This window comes from Giraffa tippelskirchi, chromosome 5 (genome assembly GCF_054371585.1).
Source record: "Giraffa tippelskirchi isolate mGirTip1 chromosome 5, T2T-mGirTip1v1.2.pri, whole genome shotgun sequence".
NCBI classification, from domain to species: Eukaryota; Metazoa; Chordata; class Mammalia; order Artiodactyla; family Giraffidae; genus Giraffa; species Giraffa tippelskirchi.
This window is the reverse complement of record NC_137279.1, coordinates 146,249,413-146,269,376: the sequence shown is the minus strand read 5'-3', so window position 1 is coordinate 146,269,376 and position 19,964 is coordinate 146,249,413. Positions and strand designations below refer to the sequence as shown.

At 40.3% G+C, this 19,964-nt stretch overlaps 1 protein-coding gene across 2 annotated transcripts in view; it reads right to left on the bottom strand.

Annotated features, from left to right (window-relative positions):
* ERICH3 (glutamate rich 3) overlaps positions 1-19,964 on the bottom strand; it is a 123,783-nt gene that overhangs the window by 34,256 nt on the left and 69,563 nt on the right. For both annotated transcript variants that reach the window (XM_081490209.1, XM_081490210.1), the window contains 2 exons: positions 15,062-15,248; positions 4,741-5,042 (listed from right to left, as the gene is read on the bottom strand). In XM_081490209.1, coding sequence (XP_081346335.1) covers positions 4,741-5,042; positions 15,062-15,248 — 489 coding nt within the window. The remainder of the gene's footprint in view (positions 1-4,740; positions 5,043-15,061; positions 15,249-19,964) is intronic.

Here is a 19,964-nt window from a genome sequence, read left to right as displayed (position 1 = left end):
TGTGGAAGAGGATAAAATTGCAAGATAAAAGACATTACCGTAGCCTCTCAACAGATCTCCAATTTTTGTAGAGGAAATAAGACATAGATACACAAGAAATACTGTACTCATATGTGAATAGTTTTTATACATGACCCTCAGTAAGTTTAGTTTTAACACTATTGGGCTTGATTGCTGTAGACTTTTATATAGGACCCTTGATTAATAATGTGAAATAATGTCAAATAAGTGGAATAGAGTCAAATAAGAGAGGAAAGTCATTCGAAGATTGTGGAAGACTTCCTAGGGAGTAGCTGAAGTTAGCCACAGAACTCACACACACAGAGAAACACATCAGAAACAGATATATGCTGCTGGCCATAGGATAAGCAGGGACAGATAGTACATGAATAAGTTGCTTCAATTTCATCAACTATTACAGAGTGGTGAAATAGGGTTTTGGAGTCACACTGTCATGTGTCCAAGTACCAGTTAAACACAGCTGTGTGACCTCAGTCAATTTGCTGAACATCTTAAAGTTTGAGTTTCTTCATTTATGGTATGAGTGGTACCTGCCTCACAAAACTGGGGAATATTAAAAGCAACAATGCTTAAAATGTGCTTAGTATAGTGCCAAGGAAAGTAGATACCTAACAAATATTGTTTTGTTTTAGTTGCTAAGTTGTGTCCGATTCTTTTGTGACTCCATGGACTGGAGCCTGCCAGGCTCCTCTGTCCATGGGATTTCCCAGGCAAGAATATTGGAATGAGTTGTCATCTCCTTCTCCAGGGGATCTTGCCCACCCAGGGATCAAACCCTGGTCTCCTGCACTGTCAGGGGGGTTCTTTACCACTGAGACCTCAGGGAAGCCCAAATAAATATTAGAGATTAGTAGTAATTGTGATTGACTGGGGAGTGGAGGGAGTTGGTAGTAGAGCAGGAGAAATCACACACGATATGTGCTATATTGACAGCAATGCACTTTAATGGTGGCACCTGATTAAAATGAGAAAAGTACAGTGTCCACAATTAGGACACAATTGCAGTTATATTATTGAAGCAGAGGAAAAATCCCTGCATCCTGTTTGGCAGGAGCTTCAGTGCTTTCTCTCAAATAGGAAATTCAAGGCTGCCCCAGCTCTGTTCTATCATCACAGTTAAATACCAGTCTTCTATTAACCAGGAGCTCTACATTATCTCAGAGCTCAAAACAACTCCTTCATCTATCTACTCATGTTTTCAGTATGAATGAACTAGTGGTATGCTTTCTGGATCCCTTTTCATAATTTCTTCTGTTTCCCCATTTCATCTTTATTCTCCCAGAGAATGTAATTAGGTTGTTGTTTACCATCCCCACTAATGAGGAAGTAAGTCAGTGCAAGGTCAACATCAATCCAGCCACGACTCTGCCTGGCTGACCTCCACACAGGCTTCTTGCTGCCCTGACCATCAGTGACTGTTTTACAGAGAGCTGAAGACTTCATCAGCTTTTTCTTCTTTCTTTTAAAAGGAAATCAGCATTTAAAATCCATTAGAGAGATCTTGAGAAAAGCTGTATTACAGGCATAAAGTATGCTACTCATTGTACCATTTTGGTTTAAGAAAACAAGAACAGAAATTGAACATAGCCCAAATAAACATACCTATATGTCCTGAAATAGATGGGGAAAAAACGGAAACAGTGACAGACTTTATTTTCTTAGGCTCCAAAATCAGTGCAGACAGTGACTGCACAATGAAATTAAAAGACACTTGCTCCTTGGAAGAAAAGCTATGACAGACCTAGACAGTGTATTAAAAAAGCAGAAACATCACCTTGCCGAAAAAGGTCCATATAGTCAAAGCTATTGTTTTGCCAGTAGTCATGTACGGATGTGAGAGTTGGACCATAAAGAAGGCTGAGCTCTAAAGAATTGATGTTTTCGAACTGTGGTGCTAGAGAAGACTCTTGAGAGTTCCTTGGACTGCAAGGAGATCCAACCAGTCCATCCCAAAGGAAATCAACCCTGAATATTCATTGGAGTCCACTTACTGGGTGTTAAAGGTAGCGGAGTATGCCACCGCACACTATGCCACTTGGGCATAAGGCAACTGAGAAGTTGTAAATAGAAGAGCTCTCAGCCCTCATCCTATTTCCCTAAAAGCAAGGCATAAATTTTACTCTTAATTTATTTTTTTTAAACTGTGCTGGGTCTTCCTTGCTGTGTGAGGGCTTTCCCTGGTTGCCAAGAACAGGGGCTACTCTCTACTTGTGGTGTACAGACTTCTCACTGCAGTAGCATCTCTTATTGTAGAGCAAGGGCTCTAGAGTACATAGCTTCAGTAGTTGTGGTGCACAGGCTTAGCTGCCCCTGGTAGCATTTGGGGTCTTCCTGGACCAGGGATCAAACCATGTACCCTACATTGGAAAGTGGCTTCTTAACCACTGGACCACCAGGGAAGTCCTAGGACATAAATTTTTGAAGGTGTCTCCCCTTTCCTCTCTCCCAGGAAGGACAGAAGTTAATCCTAGGAGGCAACTCTGATCCCTAACAGCCCAGAGATGGCACCAAAGAAATCAACACAAACTTCACTGAAACTAGCCCTTAGATAACGTTAGTTTCCACATAATATTTGCCTTCCCACAATTCGCTGTCCCTGGAAGCTCAATCCTTTTCCTTTGCCTTGTCACTTCTTGAAAAAATGTATTATTCTTCTATTAGATGCCATATAAGCCCAAGTTCTAACCACCACTTTGAGTTACTCAGATTTGAGTGCTCCCATCCATATGCACGATGCACTGCTAACAAACTTCTCTTTGTTTTCCCTTTTTAATCTGTTGGTTTTATTTACATGGACACAGCCAATGAACCTAAGATGGGTAGAGGGAAAGTCATTTTTCTTTCCTACAGTATGAATCTTAGCTCTGCTACTTTCTCTCTGTATGTCTGAGCCTTATTTTCTTAAAATGGAGAGAGTAATAATATCTACTACATCAAAGGAATGCTATGACAAACCTAGACAGTGTATTAAAAAGCAGAGACATCACTTTGCAGAAAAGATCCATATAGTCAAAGCTTTGGTTTTTCTCATAGTCATGTACAGATATGAGAGTTAGACCATAAAGGAGGCTGAAATGTCTTAGAATTGATGCTTTTGAACTGTAGTGATGGAAAAGACTCTTGAGAGTTCCTTGGACAGCAAGGAGATAAAACCAGTCAATCCTAAAGTAAATCAACCATGAATATTTATTGGAAGGTCTGATGCTAAAGTTGAAGTGCCAATACTTTGGCCACCTGATGGAAAAGACCCTGATGCTGGGAAAGATGGAGGACAAGAGGAGACAAGGAGACAGAAAATGAGATGGTTTGATGGCATCACTGACTCAATGGGCATGAGTTTGAGCAAATTCTGGGAGATAGTGAAGGACAGGAAAGCTTGGCATGCTGCAGTTAATAGGGTTGCAAAGAGTCAGACATGACTTAGTGACTGAACAACAGCAACAACATCAAAAGATGAGGATGTGTGTGTATATATATATAAGGTAAGGAGATATATATATGCACACATATATATGTGTGTATGTATATGTTTATAGGGGAAAGAAAGGAGGAGAAAGAGTCAGAGCAGGAGGATGAGGAGGAAGAAGATGAAGAGGAAGGAGGAGAAGAGGGAAGGGGAGGGGAGAAGAGGGAAGACAAGGGAAGAAAAAATAAAAAAACAAGAAAGGCAGACAGGCTCCAGGACCCCAGGCCTATATTTTCAAATGTTTTCAGTTATGGAATATTCTTTCATTGTATAATCATATAGGCTGTGCCTTCCTGATGCCAAAGCATCAATTTCATCAGAGCAAATACATCAGTTCAGTTCAGTTCAGTCGCTCAGTTGTGTCCAACTCTTTGTGACCCCATGGACTGCAGCACACCAGGCTTCCCTGTCCATCGGCAACTCCTGGAATTTACTCAAACTCATGTCCATTGAGTCAGTGATGCCATCCAACCATCTCATCCTCTATCGTCCCCTTCTCCTCCTGCCTTCAATCTTTCCCAGCATCAGGGTCTTTTCAAATGAGTCAGTTCTTCACATCAGGTGGCCAAAGTATTGGAGTTGCAGCTTCAGCATCAGTCCTTCCAATGAATATCAGGACTAATTTCCTTTAGGATGGACTGGTTGGATCTCCTTGCAGTCCAAGGGACTCTCAAAAGTCTTCTCCAACACCACAGTTCAAAACATCAGATACTGAAAAAAATAGGCAAAATTCTGGTCTCTCCCTGCAGAAGTGAAAGGAGCCTCTGCCCACACAGATACAAACTCTTCCCTGCCTCCCCTACAAGCACCTCCAACCTCCTGGAGTTAGGCAGCCCTCCTTTAAGACAGCTCACATGAAGTGAAAGTGAAAGTTGCTCAGTCGTGTCTGATTCTTTGCAACCCCACGGACTGTACAGTTCATGGAATTCTCCAGGCCAGAATACTGGAGTGGGTAGCCTTTCCCTTCTCCAGGGGATCTTCCCAACCCAGGGGTAGAACCCAGGTCTCCCACATTGCAGCAGATTCTTTACCAGCTGAGCCCAACTCAACAAGGGAAGCCCAATTCACATAGAACTCTTTGCAAAACAGTGGAGGAAGGTGATCAGGGAAGAGTCCTCCTTGCAACAGAGTTGCCTGAGGATCAAAACTGAGTAACAACATTTAATGGATATTTTTGCAAATTTTCATAATTACATTCTAAAGACTTCAACAAAACAACAGCAACAACAAAAGAAAACAGTGCCATGCATTACCGTATTTAAATATGTTTTCTTGGTCATCTTCCCAGACACCTTGCCCTGGTTTTTCTTTACATTCCATTTCTTCAACAGCAGTTCTCACTTCACTGAGCCCTGCGTGTAGTTCTTGAGCTGAAAAAATGACTGAAGCTGAGGCTTTGGTCCCCTCCATATCTCTCCTTCTTGGTATCGGGTATTCTCTATCCTTCCTCAGTTTCCCCTCACCCTTCTTCTGTCCCTCTCTTTTCTCAGTGTTCTTTTCTTTCCTGGGTTTTGGAGAAGTTGTTTTTTTGTCAAGGCCCATTGCAATAATACACCTAGGAAAAACATTAACATAAAGCGTGATTAAACTTTATACACAGCAGAACCACAAAGATCTTTAAACTACTTCTCTTAACCCAGTAAGAAATCTTACAAGAAACATATTTATCATAGTGCACATAGTTAATTACAAATTAACTACTTTTTCCTTATTAATATAACAATCTTGTAAGTAAACACAAAAAATTCTTAGTTTTGCCTACAATAATAAACAAGAAAAGGAAGCAACTTAATAACTAAGAATTATAGTCTCAAACTAAGCTTTGTGCCTTAAAAGTATATTTTTGGCTCTAGAGCAGAGTCAGGTAGGGAGATAGATAGATAGATATTTAAGTCTTTAAATTAGAATTATGTGACAAATGGACATTCAGGTTTCTCAGTAAAAGGAAGCTGAGATAAAAGTTATCAGAAGACGTCATTCAGTCTTTGATAATTTATTATTCCAACATCACAATCAAAAAAAGACTTACATATAAGGTTGAATCTAAATAATTGATTTATTTTTTTAAGAAACACAGTCAAATATTTTTGCACCCTTTACAGACTGGTTCCAAATAGGAAAAGGAGTACGTCAAGGCTGTATATTGTCACCCTGCTTATTTAACTTCTATGCAGAGTACATCATGAGAAATGCTGGGCTGGAAGAAACACAAGCTGGAATCAAGATTGCCGGGAGAAATATCAATAACCTCAGATATGCGGATGACACCACCCTTATGGCAGAGAGTGAAGAAGAACTAAAGAGCCTCTTGATGAAGGTGAAAGAGGAGAGTGAAAAAGTTGGCTTAAAGCTCAATGTTCAGAAAACTAAGATCATGGCATCTGGTCCCATCACTTCATGGGAAATAGATGGGTAAACAGTGGAAACAGTGCCAGACTTTATTTTTTTGGGCTCCAGAATCACTGCTGATGGTGATTGCAGCCATGAAATTAAAAGACGCTTACTCCTTGGAAGGAAGGTTATGGCCAACCTAGATAGCATATTTAAAAGCAGAGACATTACTTTGCCAACAAAAGTCTGTCTAGTCAAGGCTATGGTTTTTCCAGTGGTCATGTATGGATGTAAGAGATGGACGGTGAAGAAAGCTGAGTGCTGAAGAATTGATGCTTTTGAACTGTGGTGTTGGAGAAGACTCTTGAGAGTCCCTTGGACTGCAAGGAGATCCAATCAATCCATCCTAAAAGAGATCAACCCTGGATGTTCATTGGAAGGACTGATGTTGAAGCTGAAACTCCAATACTTTGGCCACCTCATGCGAAGGGTTGACTCATTGGAAAAGACCCTAATGCTGGGTAGGATTGGGGGCAGAAGGAGAAGGGGATGACAGAGGATGAGATGGTTGGATGGCATAACCGACTCGATGGACATGGGTTTGGGTGGACTCCGGGAGTTGGTGATGGACAGAGAGGCCTGGTGTGCTGCAATTCATGGGGTCGCAAAGAGTCGGACATGACTGAGCGACTGAACTGAACTGAACTGAAACAAACACTTCAGGAGCCTGAATGCTTATTGTAATAGAATTGTCATCACTACTTTTAGAATGGTCTTTTGAAGCCTGTGGGCTTCCCTGGTGGCTCAGACAATAAAGAATCTGCCTGCAAAGCAGGAGACCTGGGTTCCAATCCCTGGGTCAAGAAGATCCTCTGGAGAAGGGAATGGTAACCCACTCCCGTATTCTTGCCTAGAGAATTCCACGGACAGAGGAGCCTGGTGGGCTACAGTCCATGGGGTTGCAAAGAGACACAACTGAGCAAATAACACACAACAACTTTGAAACCTGTACCACAATCTTTTGTTGATTTTTGCTGGCAATAAGTTTTTGTGCTTTGAAAATGGCAGTAATCTCTAGAGGTCATATGGTCATTCAAATTCAAATCTGGTGAGTCAGCAGATGATATGAATGTATGAAGACATTAAAAAATATTTTAAAAAATCAGTTATAAAAAAAGTTAAGATCAATAAATTCTTCTATAGTTTTTTTCCTGTTTCTCAAGATAATATCAAAATAGGAATTGTAATGATGATAATACACATTAAAAAATATGATGACTATGATAACAATAAAAGTATCAAGCGCTCCTTCTGTGCCAATCTCTTTGCTAGGTACTTTGTATACATGATCTTATAGGATACATTCCCCTACAGACCAATTACTTAAGAATTATCATCATCACTTTACAAATGAGGAAACTGAGGCTTTAAGGGTTCCATGACTTGCCCAGGTTCACCCAGCAGGTTAGTGATGAAACTGGATTTCAGCTCAGGACTATTAGACTCCATCACCTCACACTGAAGTACACCCATATTAATAAATTACAGCTACAGTCTTCTCAGATGACTGCTGTGTACAGACAAATGTCTCACGGCTGAGCTTACCACCAGGGCAAGTACTCACACTCTCACCAGAGACTAACACAATATGGAGAAGTTTTTACCAAGGCCTAGAGACAATCTGTAACCCGAAAAAGGTACCTGGTAGTTACTGGTCTCCCTACTCCTCCTCTAGAACTTTACCCAGTCCCTTCTCTCCATGTCACACAACTCTTGGTGAACTGAGCCAGTTAGAGTGGGATTAGAATGTAGTCAAGACTTGTCAGTCCAGGAAGAATCAAAACAATATGTAAAAATCTGAAAATCGCTTCAGGGTGAATCAAAACTAATGTCAATCTCTTCAAATGAAGATTTCACTAAATTTCAGCCATCCCTAGACTAGCAGTAGCAAATATGAGGGCTTAGTTATATCACATATCCTTTCACTATCTCCCCATAAAATAAGGCTAAATGGATAGGCACTCAAAGTAACTATCAGGGGCTGTGAAAAATGGGATAATAAGAACACACTTACCTCACCCATATTAGCATGATAAATTAATTCTCAACTATAATGATGATATACTTAGCACATTGCTTTCCTTGGAATAAAGGTGTCATGAATCTTCAAAGACTATGATTACTAGCATTGCCTTCTGTTCAAGCTGTTCTTCCCTTATCAATGGCAACACCAAATCCATTGATTTGGAGCCTCTGATATGCTGTTACTTTTGGTTTATGTTGTGACTGTGTAGAGGCTTTGATGCCTCCCTACTGCCTGTGCAGACGTTTTATGGCCCATCTGCTTAAGGGAATTAGACAAACAAAGTGGGTAACATCTGTGCTCTCCTCGTCACTGACTACCTATTTGACTTCTGAGTATAATTTGAGGTGTTGATTCTGATTACTGAAGCTCAAAGCAGTATGCATTCTACTTGGTTAGGCAATTTTTCTTCCTGTGTTTCACTTTAGCAACTGAAAATAACTACCATGCCTCTTCAAAGAGGTCCCATGATTGAGGGATGGGTACCAGTGTGGAACCTCCACACTTCGGTAATGAACACTGCTGAACTTTTCTTGTTTTCTAAGGACCTCAAAACAGGTAATTCCAAATCACTTATTAAAAATAGAACTCCCTATTGTTTTAGTTGCCCTCCTTCTCATAATAAAAGTTCAAGGAACCAGTATTTTTTTAATGAATTAAAATGAACTTCATTTTTAGCAAACTGGGGGAAGGAAAGCACATCTCTCAAAATAACTAAAGAAAGGTATTATTATGGGTGTGACAAAAGTTACAGAATATTATAAGTGATATCAATCTCCTGAGGGATAGTTCTCAACTTTCATTGGAGTTCTGCAGTGTTTGTGCTTCTGGAATAAACAAAGTCATCTCAAGTAGAGCAGAGCCAAACAAGCGAGGCTGTAGCCCTTACTGGTCCATCCCTGCCCCATTTAAACCAATCTGCACGGAATTGACTTTCACCTGAGCTGCAGTAGGGACACATCAAATGACACCACATGTTCTACTTGGGACATTCACAGATTTCATTTGGAGAAATGATTATGAAGTTAACAAAACATTGAAAACCAATGTCCTATGAGAACTGTGCATTTTAGTTGAAGGTCAAGAGTTACCTGGAGTAACAGACAAATTCAGCCTTGGAGTACAAAACAAAGCAGGTCAAAGGCTAACAGAGTTTTGCCAAAAGAACGCACTGGTCATAGCAAACACCCTCTTCCAACAGCACAAGAGAAGACTCTACACATGGACATCACCAGATGGTCAACACTGAAATCAGAATGATTATCTTCTTTGCAGCCAAAGATGGAGAAGCTCTATACAGTCAGCAAAAATAAGACTGGGAGCTAACTGTGGCTCAGATCATGAACTCCTTATTGCCAAATTCAGACTTAAACTGAAGAAAGTAAGGAAAACCACTAGACCATTCAGGTATGACCTAAATCAAATCCCTTACAATTATATGGTGGAAGTGATAATGGCTCAGATGGTAAAGCATCTGACTACAATGTGGGAGATCCAGTTTCGATCCCTGGGTTGGGAAGATCCTCTGGAGAAGGAAATGGCAACCCACTCCAGTACTCTTGCCTGGAAAATCCCATGGACGGAGGAACATGGTAGGCTACAGTCCATGGGGTTGCAAAGAGTCGGACACGACTGAGCAACTTCACTTTCACTTTCAGTGACAAATAGATTCAAGGGATTAGATCTGAGAGACAGAGCGCCTGAAGAACTATTGACAGAGGTTCGTGACATTGTACAAGAGGCAGTGATCAAAACCATCCCCAAGAAAAAGAAATGCAAAAAGGCAAAATGGTTTTCTGACAAGGCCGTACAAAGGCCTTGAGAAAAGAAAAGATGCAAAAGGCAAAGGAGAACAGGAAAGATATACCCATTTGAATGCAGAGTTCCAAAGAATAGCAAGGAGAGATAAGAAAGCCTTCCTCTGTGATCAATGCAAAGAAAGAGAGGAAAACAATAGAATGGGAAAGACTAGAGATCTCTTCAAGAAAATCAGAGATACCAAGGGAACATTTCATGCAAAGATAGGCACAATAAAGGACAGAAATCTAATGGACCTAACAGAAGCAGAAGATATTAAGAGGTGGCAAGAATACACAAGAACTATGCAAAAAAGATCTTCAACCCAGATAACCATGATGGTGTGATCACTCACCTAGAGCCAGACATCCAGGAGTCTGAAGTCAAGTGGACCTTAGGAAGCATCACTATGAAAAAAGTTGGTGGAGGTGATAGAATTCCAGTTGAGTTACTTCAAATCCTAAAAGATGATGCTGTGAACATGCTGCACTCAATATGCCAGCAAATATGGAAAACTCAGCAGTGGCCACAGGACTGGAAAAGGTCTGTTTTCATTCTAATCCCAAAGAAAGGCACTGCCAAAGAATGCTCAAACTACTGCACAATTGCACTCATCTCACACGCTAGAAAAGTAATGCTCAAAATTCTCCAAGCCAGGCTTCAACAGTGTGTGAACCGTGAATGTTCCAGATGTTCAAGCTGGATTTAGAAAAGGCAGAGGAACCAGAGATCAAATTGCCAACATCCACTGGATCATCAAAAAAGCAAGACCGTTCCAGAAAAACATCTATTTCTGCTTTATTGACTATGCCAAAGCCTTTGACTGTGTAGATCACAACAAACTGTGGAAAATTCTTCAAGAGATGGGAACACCTGACCTGCCTCCTGAAAAATCTGTATGCAGGCGAAGAAGCAACAGTTGGAACTGGACATGGACCAAAAGACTGGTTCCAAATCAGGAAAGGAGTACATCAAGGTTGTATATTGTCACTCTGTTTATTTAACTTATATGCAGAGTACATCATAAGAAATGCTGGGCTGGATGAAGCACAAGCTGGAATCAAGATTGCTGGGAGAAATATCAATAACCTCAGATATACAGATGACACCACCCTTATGGCAGAAAGTGAAGAAGAATTAAAGAGCCACTTGATGAAAGTGAAAGAGGAGAGTAAAAACGTTGGCTTAAAACTCACCATTCAGAAAACTAAGATCATGGAATCTGGTCCCATCACTTCATGGCAAATAGATGTGTAAACAATGGAAACAGTGTCAGACTTTATTTTTTTGGTCTCCAAAATCTGTAGATGGTGACTGCAGCCATGAAATTAAAAGACGCTTGCTCTTTGGAAGAAAAGCTATGACCAACCTAGACATCATATTTAAAAGCAGAGACATTTCTTCACCAACAGAGGTCCGTCTAGTCAAAGCCATGGTTTTTCCAGTAGTCATGTATGGATGTGAGAGTTGGAATATAAAGAAAGCAGAGCACTAAAGAATTCATGCTTTTGAACTGTGGTGTTGGAGAAGAGTCCCTTAAGAGTCCCTTGGACTGCAAGGAGATCCAACCAGTCCATCCTAAAGGAACCAGTCCTGAATATTCGTGGAAGGACTGATGCTGGAGCTGAAACTCCAATACTTTGGCCACCTGATGCAAAGAACTGACTCATTTGAAAAGACCCTGATGCTGGGAAAGATTGACGGCGGGAGAAGGGGATGACAGAGGATGAGATGGTTGGATGGCATCACTGACTCGATGGACATGAATCTGACTAGGTTCCGGGAGTTGGTGATGGACAGGGAAGCCTGACATGCTGCAGTCCATGGGATCGCAGAGTTGGACATGACTGAGTGAGTGAAGTGACTGACTGAATAGACTTTACTCTTAAATATCAAAACCATTTTATTTGTTGATGTTGTTCAGTCACTAAGTTGTTTCTGACTTTTTGAGACCTGATGGACTGCAGCATGCCAGGCTCCTCTATTAAACTATCTCCCGGAGTTTGCTCAGATTCATGTCCATTGAGTCGATGATGCTTTCTAACCATTTTATCCTCTCCCATGCCCTTCTCCTTTTGCATTCAATCTTTCCCAGCTTGAACATTTCAAAGAAAGAAGCTAGAGGAAACCAAGTGAACTCATATAAAGAATTGTACAGATGCTTGTAAGAATTGAATAGGAGAGCAGATGCCATCAATCTGATTTTGGTACCGATTATTAAACCTCCATAGAAAGTGTTTAGGACCAAACACTTTATAGCTTGGATTTATACAGCAATTCCCAGTGAGTGCTACGTGTTCACACATGAGTGATTGTATACAAACTTGTTAGCTTTCTTGCGAGTTAAACAGAAATGTGTTAAATGACTTGCCCACAAATATGGAGAATGCATGTTTGACTTGGAACAGAAAAGCAACTGCATGTATGTCCTATGTGCACCTCAGCATTCCTACTACTTGCCCTAGACCATTCACTGGGCCACGTGTACCTCTTCTCTCACCTATAAATTCCAGATTCTTCCTCCCTTAGCCTTAACCTCGGCTGATGAATTCTTATTTGACCAGAAAATAGAAACAATCAGCAGAGAACTTCCAGGTGGTCCAAAAACATCCACCAATATACATCTCTCTCTGCCCTACAGCCATCTTTCTTCATGTTACTTCATCTAAGGCTAATACCTCCATTTGAGCCCCAGACCCCATCTCTTCTCATCTACTCAAGCACTAAATATCTCCCTCTATATCATGCCTGATCAATGCTTTCCTTTCCTCAGGTATTAATCCTATTGTTTCCTATTCTAACTACCTAACATTGTGTGACATTATCTATCAGCTTTTAACCATATTATAACATCTCCAATCTTAAAAAATAATAAGCCCCTCTTGGGCCCCTCCATCTTCCCTCCTGGCTGCCACCCAATTTCCATCCTTCAGAGCAAAACTCTTTAATAAGAGCTCTCTATAATCTCTGGCCTCAGCTCTTCTCCAACTGTGTATTAAACCCACTCCAATCCAAAGTGCATTCCTACCACTCCTTTATAGCAACTTGTGTCAAGATCACCAATAACCAACACATTACCAAATCATGCTCATTCCAGAGTTTTCACTATGCTTCACCTAGCCACACCTTGGACCCAGTTGATCATGCCTAATTCTTTAAATATTTTGTTCATTTCCAGGACATTGCTTTCTCCAGGTTCTCTGTCTAATCATTGGCCTTCCTTCCCTAGGCTTTTTTCCTGGTTCCTCTTTATCTTCCTTCCCTTTGAATCAAAGTGGCAAGAGCTCATTACTCAGACATCTTCTCTTACTGCCTTCCATTCTTAAGCAGATTTATCCCATCTTATGACTTTAAATGCCATCCATATGTAAACCATTCTCAAATTTACATCTCCAGCCTGGACATCTCACCAGCCGCAAGATTAACTGATCCTACTACTTATTCAACATTTCTACTTGCACATCTCATAGATGTCTCCAACTCAATGTATTCAAAACCAAAATGCCTTCCTTCCACTCCCAAACCTACATCTTCCACAGTCTTTCCTTTGTTAACTGGGCATCTTTCGAGTTGTTCAGGCTAAAAACTTTTCAATTACTCTGACTCGACTCTTTATCTTATGCCCTGCATCCAGTCCATCAATAAATCCTATAAACCCTACCTTCAAAATTCATCTAGAACCTAATTTCTTATAATTCTTTCCACCATTCTCTTGCCTCTGGATTAAAGTAGTTTCCACCATTTCCCCACCCTCCCTAGTTTATTTTTCCCATAAGAGCTACTGTCAGATCATGACAGGCCATTGCTCAAAACCTACCTTAGAGGCTTCCCATCCCCCTCAGAATAAAAGTCAAAGTCTTTGCAGTGACCATAGGACTCTGCATGACTTGACCCCACTGTCTCTCTGACCTCATCTTCTATCACTGTCCCATTCCTCATTTGTGCTCTGACCACGCAAATTTACATACACCAAGCATCATCCTGTCTCACACCCTTTGTCTATGCTTTTTCTCTACCTGAAAACCTATTTGAAAAAGGGAACATTTTTTCTGGTTTCTGCTTGAAAGACATCAAAGAGACCTTTACTATCCATCCTACATAATAGAATACTGCCTTCTGACCCTTTTACCCCTTGCCATTCCTTTTATCTCCCTTACCTTATCTTGTGTTTATCATTTTTATTACCATCTCATATATATTAAAAGAAAGACTGCACCAAAGAATTGCTGTCTTCGAAGAACTGTGGTGCTGGAGAAGACTCCCGAGAGCTCCTTGGACAGCAAGAAGATCAAACCAGTCGATCTTAAAGGAAATCAACCTTGAATATTCTTGAAATCAGTCCTTGAAAGGACTGATGTTAAAGCTGAAGTTCCACTATTTTGGTCACCTGATGCAAACAGCTGACTCATTGGAAAAGTCCCTGATTCAGGGAAAGATTGAGAGCAGAAGGAGAAGTGGGCATCAGAGGATGAGATGACTGGATGGCATCACCAATGCAATGGACATGAACTTGGGCAAACTCCAGGAGGTGGTGAGGGACAGAGATGCTTGGCATGCTGCAGTCCATGGTGTTGCAGAGAGTCAGACATGACTGGATGACTGAACAACATACATTAATTGGTTGGTGTACTATTGGTATATTGGCATTGATTTATTGGTATATTACTTGCACTTCCCCAATTAGAAGGCACTCCATGGGTCAGATTCTTTAGTTGGTTTACTCCCATGTTCTATCTTGGCACAGAATCAATTAATTCTCCATGAGTACTTTCAGGAGAAAGTTAAACAAAGCCTGCAAGAAAATCTACTGATCTCAAACAGAATGTCCAACATGAAAACTGATAAATAGTAGTCACAACTGACCTTTTTACATGTATTTTTTTATGCCTGAGATTGAAACTAGTGGCATGAAAGTGATCATTGGGCTACACAATAATGTAGGCATACCTCTAATATACATAACCTATAATATCCAATTGTATAAGCTGGATGCTTGACACACGCTCTGGAGCTCAGCCCAAAATCAATTACTACGAGGAATGATGTAGGAAAAAACCTCCCTCTTTCCCTTTAGAAACAGAACTTAAGCATCACAAGGAAAGGAAGAGGTAGAAAAGAAATAGAATTTGAAACACCACCAGCTTTTATCCCCACTATATAACACAACAGAAAATCTACTTTTCATCTTATAATTTTAAATACAACACATAGGATTATGATAAACAACCTTAACCTTAGATATTTTAGGCTCATCTACATTAATATGATTCTTAACAAATTGTGCTGAGAAATACATCAGTAAAAGCATACAAAGGAGCATGTAGCAAAACTTGCTCTCTACCAAAGGATATTTGTTTCCATACTTGTAACAAGGAGATGATCTCTCGACACACACAAACCCGAAGTAGCCTCGTTTGCCTCCAAGTCTGGAACCTTTTCGATGCTTATATTCACAGCAGGAGCTTAACCTGTTCACCTGTATCCCATTCAGGAAAAAGGTGAGGCTGAAGGGAAAACCTTGGTGCCTTTTGGAAATAAACTGAAAGGTCTCTGGAATTTAAAAAGGAAATACATTAGTGAAAGCAACTGACCTTGAACTAACGTGTTCTAAATCATATTTTTCTGGTAGATAAGTACAATATTATTTTCTAGATCTCCTTTTGTTTTACTGAGGACAATTTTTAATCACAAAAATACATTCTATTACTTATATATATAGTATAACAATACTACAAGGTGTTATAAAACTCTTTGACTTGTAATAAAATAATAAAACCTAAAATTATATGAACACTTAATATGGCCAGACATTATGCTTGATTACTTTGGATGTATTATTTCTAGACAACCATATGGAGTGTAGATATTACCATCATTAGTTTCTATAATGCAGAAATTTAAGTTTAGATGGATTCAGTAATTTAGCCAAGATCATACAGTAAGTGGGAGAGTCAGTGTTTGAATCCAAACACCTCTCTGGACTCCACACCTCTATCTTGCTATGCTATCTACCAATAAAGCACATAACGAAAGGTGACTATTAGCTCAGTAATGCTTCTATATGACTATCTTTTAATTCAGTAGTGTTTTTAAATAAATTTATTTTTTAACTGTGACTCAAAACATCCTGATACATATATGGATGAGGCAGAATCATTCTATCTTCAGTTCATTTTTGGTTCTGCCTAGATTTGAGATCCCTTCTTGATCCCCCACCCACCCAAAAGTCTCACCAATAAATTAAGCACCACTGCTTGTAATTAACAGGTTTTAATCATTCCATGTCTCTATAATGCTCTTTGAAGAAGTCTCACCCTAGACATTCCAAAACCCAATTCTGAGAAATCTTATTCTACAGAGTGACTCAGAAATATACTTTTCATGATACTTCTAATGTCACTTCCTATAAAATAAGCCTCCATGCACTATTCCACTCCTACCAGTAATAGGCTTGATAATTTCTGTTTCTCTTTTGCAATATTTCCTACTGTTGTGCTTCCAAAATATATTAAAATATGGCTACACCAGTGGCCTTCAAGTTTTAGTGTGCTTGAGAACCACCTGAAAAGCTTATGAAAACATAGATTTCTGGGCCTCACCCCAGAGTTTCTGATTCTACAGGGCCCAAGAATTTGCATTTCCATCAAGTTGCCATGTGATGATTATGTTGCTGGCCCAGGGACCACACTCTGAGAACTTTAGTCTAAATGTTTATTACCCTATGTGTTTGTGAAATCCATGAGTTTAAACTGGTCTAACTTATCTTCATTTCTTCAGATCTCAGGACAACAGCAGAAGGGGCTTCCAATAAATAATTATGAATCATCATTTATTATTTTAACCTATTCTTTCATAGTCATCTATAAATACTGTATTTATATCACATTGCTGCTGCTGCTGCTGCTAAGTCGCATCAGTTGTGTCCGACCCTGTGTGACCCCATAGACAGCAGCCCACCAGGCTCCCCAATCCCTGGGATTCTCCAGGCAAGAACACTGGAGTGGGTTGCCATTTCCTTCTCCAATGTATGAAAGTGAAAAGTGAAAGTGAAGTCGCTCAGTTGTGTCTGACTCTCAGTGACCCCATGGACTGCAGCCTCCCAGGCTCCTCTGTCCATGGGATTTTCCAGGCAAGAGTACTGGAGTGGGGTGCCATTGCCTTCTCCTTATATCACATTATGTCCTTAAAAAAATCTAAGTCAGATGCAACTTGTACTAAAGAATGCGCATGTACTCAGTTGCTCAGTCATGTCCAACTCTTTGCGACCCCAAGGACTATAGCCCACAGGCCTCCTCTCTTCATGAGATTACCCAGGCAAGAATACCGGAGTGGGATGCCATTTCCTCCTCCAGGGGATTTTCCCAACTCAGGGATCAAACCCACATCTCTTGTGTCTCCTTCATTGGCAGGTAGATTCTTTACCATTAGAACTACCTGGAAGCCCTCTAGCAGGGAAGAACATGACATAAGTAAACTGCACTTTCACTGTCAGTGGAGGATGACTTGATTTGGAGAAAAAAAAACTAAAAAACTTTGGTCAGTGGCATTATGAGTAATAATCTACAATCTCAGAAGCAAATTAACAGGGAAGGTCAGAGGTTCTTCCAACCATGAGATTGTAGTTCTAATTAGAGCAAGCAACAGGTCAGCAGACTAGCCAGAAATTTAACAGGGAGATACAGGCAATAAGGCAGTCACAGACACATTCAATAAGCTTTCCACACATCCCCAGCTAACTGGAAGTGGCATGGATTGAAGTAGGCCCAACCTATTGACACATCCCTGTCCTACTGGGAGCTAGCACCTGTGTACAAAGGAAATATGAGAGCCTGGTGGAAAATAAAAGTTGAAACTGACCTGAAAACTGTCTGAACTTTGAATGTACTCCTGAACCCACTATGGTGGATTGAATACTGCCCTCCAAAAATTCATGAATACTCAGAACTTCAGAATGTGACCTTATTCTGAGATAGGGTCTTTGTAGATATAATCAGGGAAGGCTCTAGGTGAGATTATCCAAAATTTGTATTGTCCTAAATCCACACATACACACACACACACATAAAGATACACAGAGAAGAATTACATGTGAGGATAGAAGCACAGGTTGAAGTGATGGAGCTACATGCCATAAAATACCAAGGATTTTGCTAAGGATCACCAGATGTTGGAAGAGGCAAAGAAAGATTCTCCCCTTAAGGTTTTAGAGGGGACATGGCCCTGCTAAGACCTTAATTTTAGACTTCTGGCCTCCAGAACCACAAGACAATAAATTTCTGTTGTTTTAAGCCACCAAATTTAGGGGCATTTTCTATGTCAGCTCCAGGAAACTAATAAATCTACAAAGCGATCCATTGGCAGAAGACAGAGGGTATACTGGCTCAAAGTGTTTGACTACAACCTCTGATAAATCATTGGATGATCACTAAACTATGAAAATACAGAGACAAGCCTAAGAGATTAGCCTAAAAAATATAAACAAAATTAAAAATAATCAGAGCAGAGACGTTAATGGCTATATACCAAGGAAAGACGGCATGAACTTCAGATTCGTTCTAGATAAGCTACTAAACAACAACAAAACCAAGAATAACTTTCCAGAGGGAAAGTGGAATTCAGAATCCACAGCTGCTGTAATACATCATCTAAAATGTCGAGTTCTCAACAACAACAACAAAAAAATCTCAAAGATAAAAAGAAACGGGAAAGGGTGTGACCCATTCTCAAGAAGAGAAAGCCATCAAACCCACTCCTAGGACATGGCTCAAGAGAAATGGCAACTGATGTCTACACAGAAATCTTGTCTTTGTATATTCATTACAGCATGATTTATGATCGTCCCAAACTGGGAAAAGTGCAAGTGAAGTGAAGTCGCTCAGTCATGTCCAACTGCTTCTGACCGCATGGACTGTAGCCTATCCACGATATTTTCCAGGCAAGAATATTGGAGTGTGTTGCCATTTCCTTCTCCAGGGGATCTTCCCAACCCAGGGATCAAACCCAGGTCTCCTACATTGCAGGCAGACTCTTTACTGTCTGAGCCACCAGGGAATCCCACCAGGGAAACAGTACAAATGTCCACCAACTGGGTAAATGAATAAAATGTGGTAGATCCACGAAACAATATATTCAGTGCTATGAGAAGAGAGCAACTATTGATAGATGCTAAAATGGATGACTCTCAAAAATACTATATCTATGCCTGATTCATGTTGATGTATGGCAGAAACCAACACAGTATTGTAAAGCAATTATCCTCCAGCTTCCCAGGTGGCTCAGTGGTAAAGAATCCACCAGCCAACCCAGGAGACACAGGTTTGATCCCTGGGTCGGGAAGATCCCCTGGAGAAGGAGATGGCAACCCACTCCAGTATTCTTGCTGGGAAATTCCATGGACAGAGGAGCCCGGTGGGCTACAGTCTATGGGGTCGCAAAGAGTCAGACACAACTTAGTAACTAAACAACAACAAAAAATAAATTAATTAAATTTTAAAAAATTATATACAGTAAGTTTTAAAACCCCATATACTAACTGAAAGAAGCAAGATACAAAATCCTACCTATTGTATGATTTCATTTACAAGAAGTCCAGAGAAGGCAGACCTGTAGAACCTGAAAGCAGATCAGTGCTGCCCTGGGGCTGCCTATGAGAGTGAGGATTCATTGTCAAAGTGTGAGCACAAAGGAAAATGGTGATAATGACTGCAGAGCCCTATACAATTCCTAAATATCAGTGACTTGTCCACTTCACAGTGGATGAACTTTACGGAATGCAAGCTACACCTATTTTTAAATTTTTTTTAAAAATCAATAACAAGTAAAGGAAAAAAAAACAGTTAACCTAAGTCAAGGTACAATAAAATACTTCAATTTTAAGTACAGACCAAGAACCATGACCAATCAAGAGAGAGGGATAAAACAGAATAGAAGTCCGCTGAGAAAACTTCACAACCTTAATCTGAATCTTAAAAGATGGGGAAGATTTGAATTTAAAATACAATTTTGAATTTAAAATTCTTTGTCCTGTTAACAAAGAAAATAGCACAGGAAAAGATCAGATAACAGTGTGTGGTGGGGGTGGGGGGAAGAAGCAGGGGGACCAGTGAAGCAGCTGCTGTGTTTGTGAAGAAGTAGTGAGGGATGCACAAATAGTTACAACAGGATCAGGTCATGGAAATACAAGAAAATGGGGCAGAAAAGGGATTATAAGAGAGCCAGAAAAAGTTACTTTGTTCCTCATATCCACATGAACCCAGGAGGCCAACG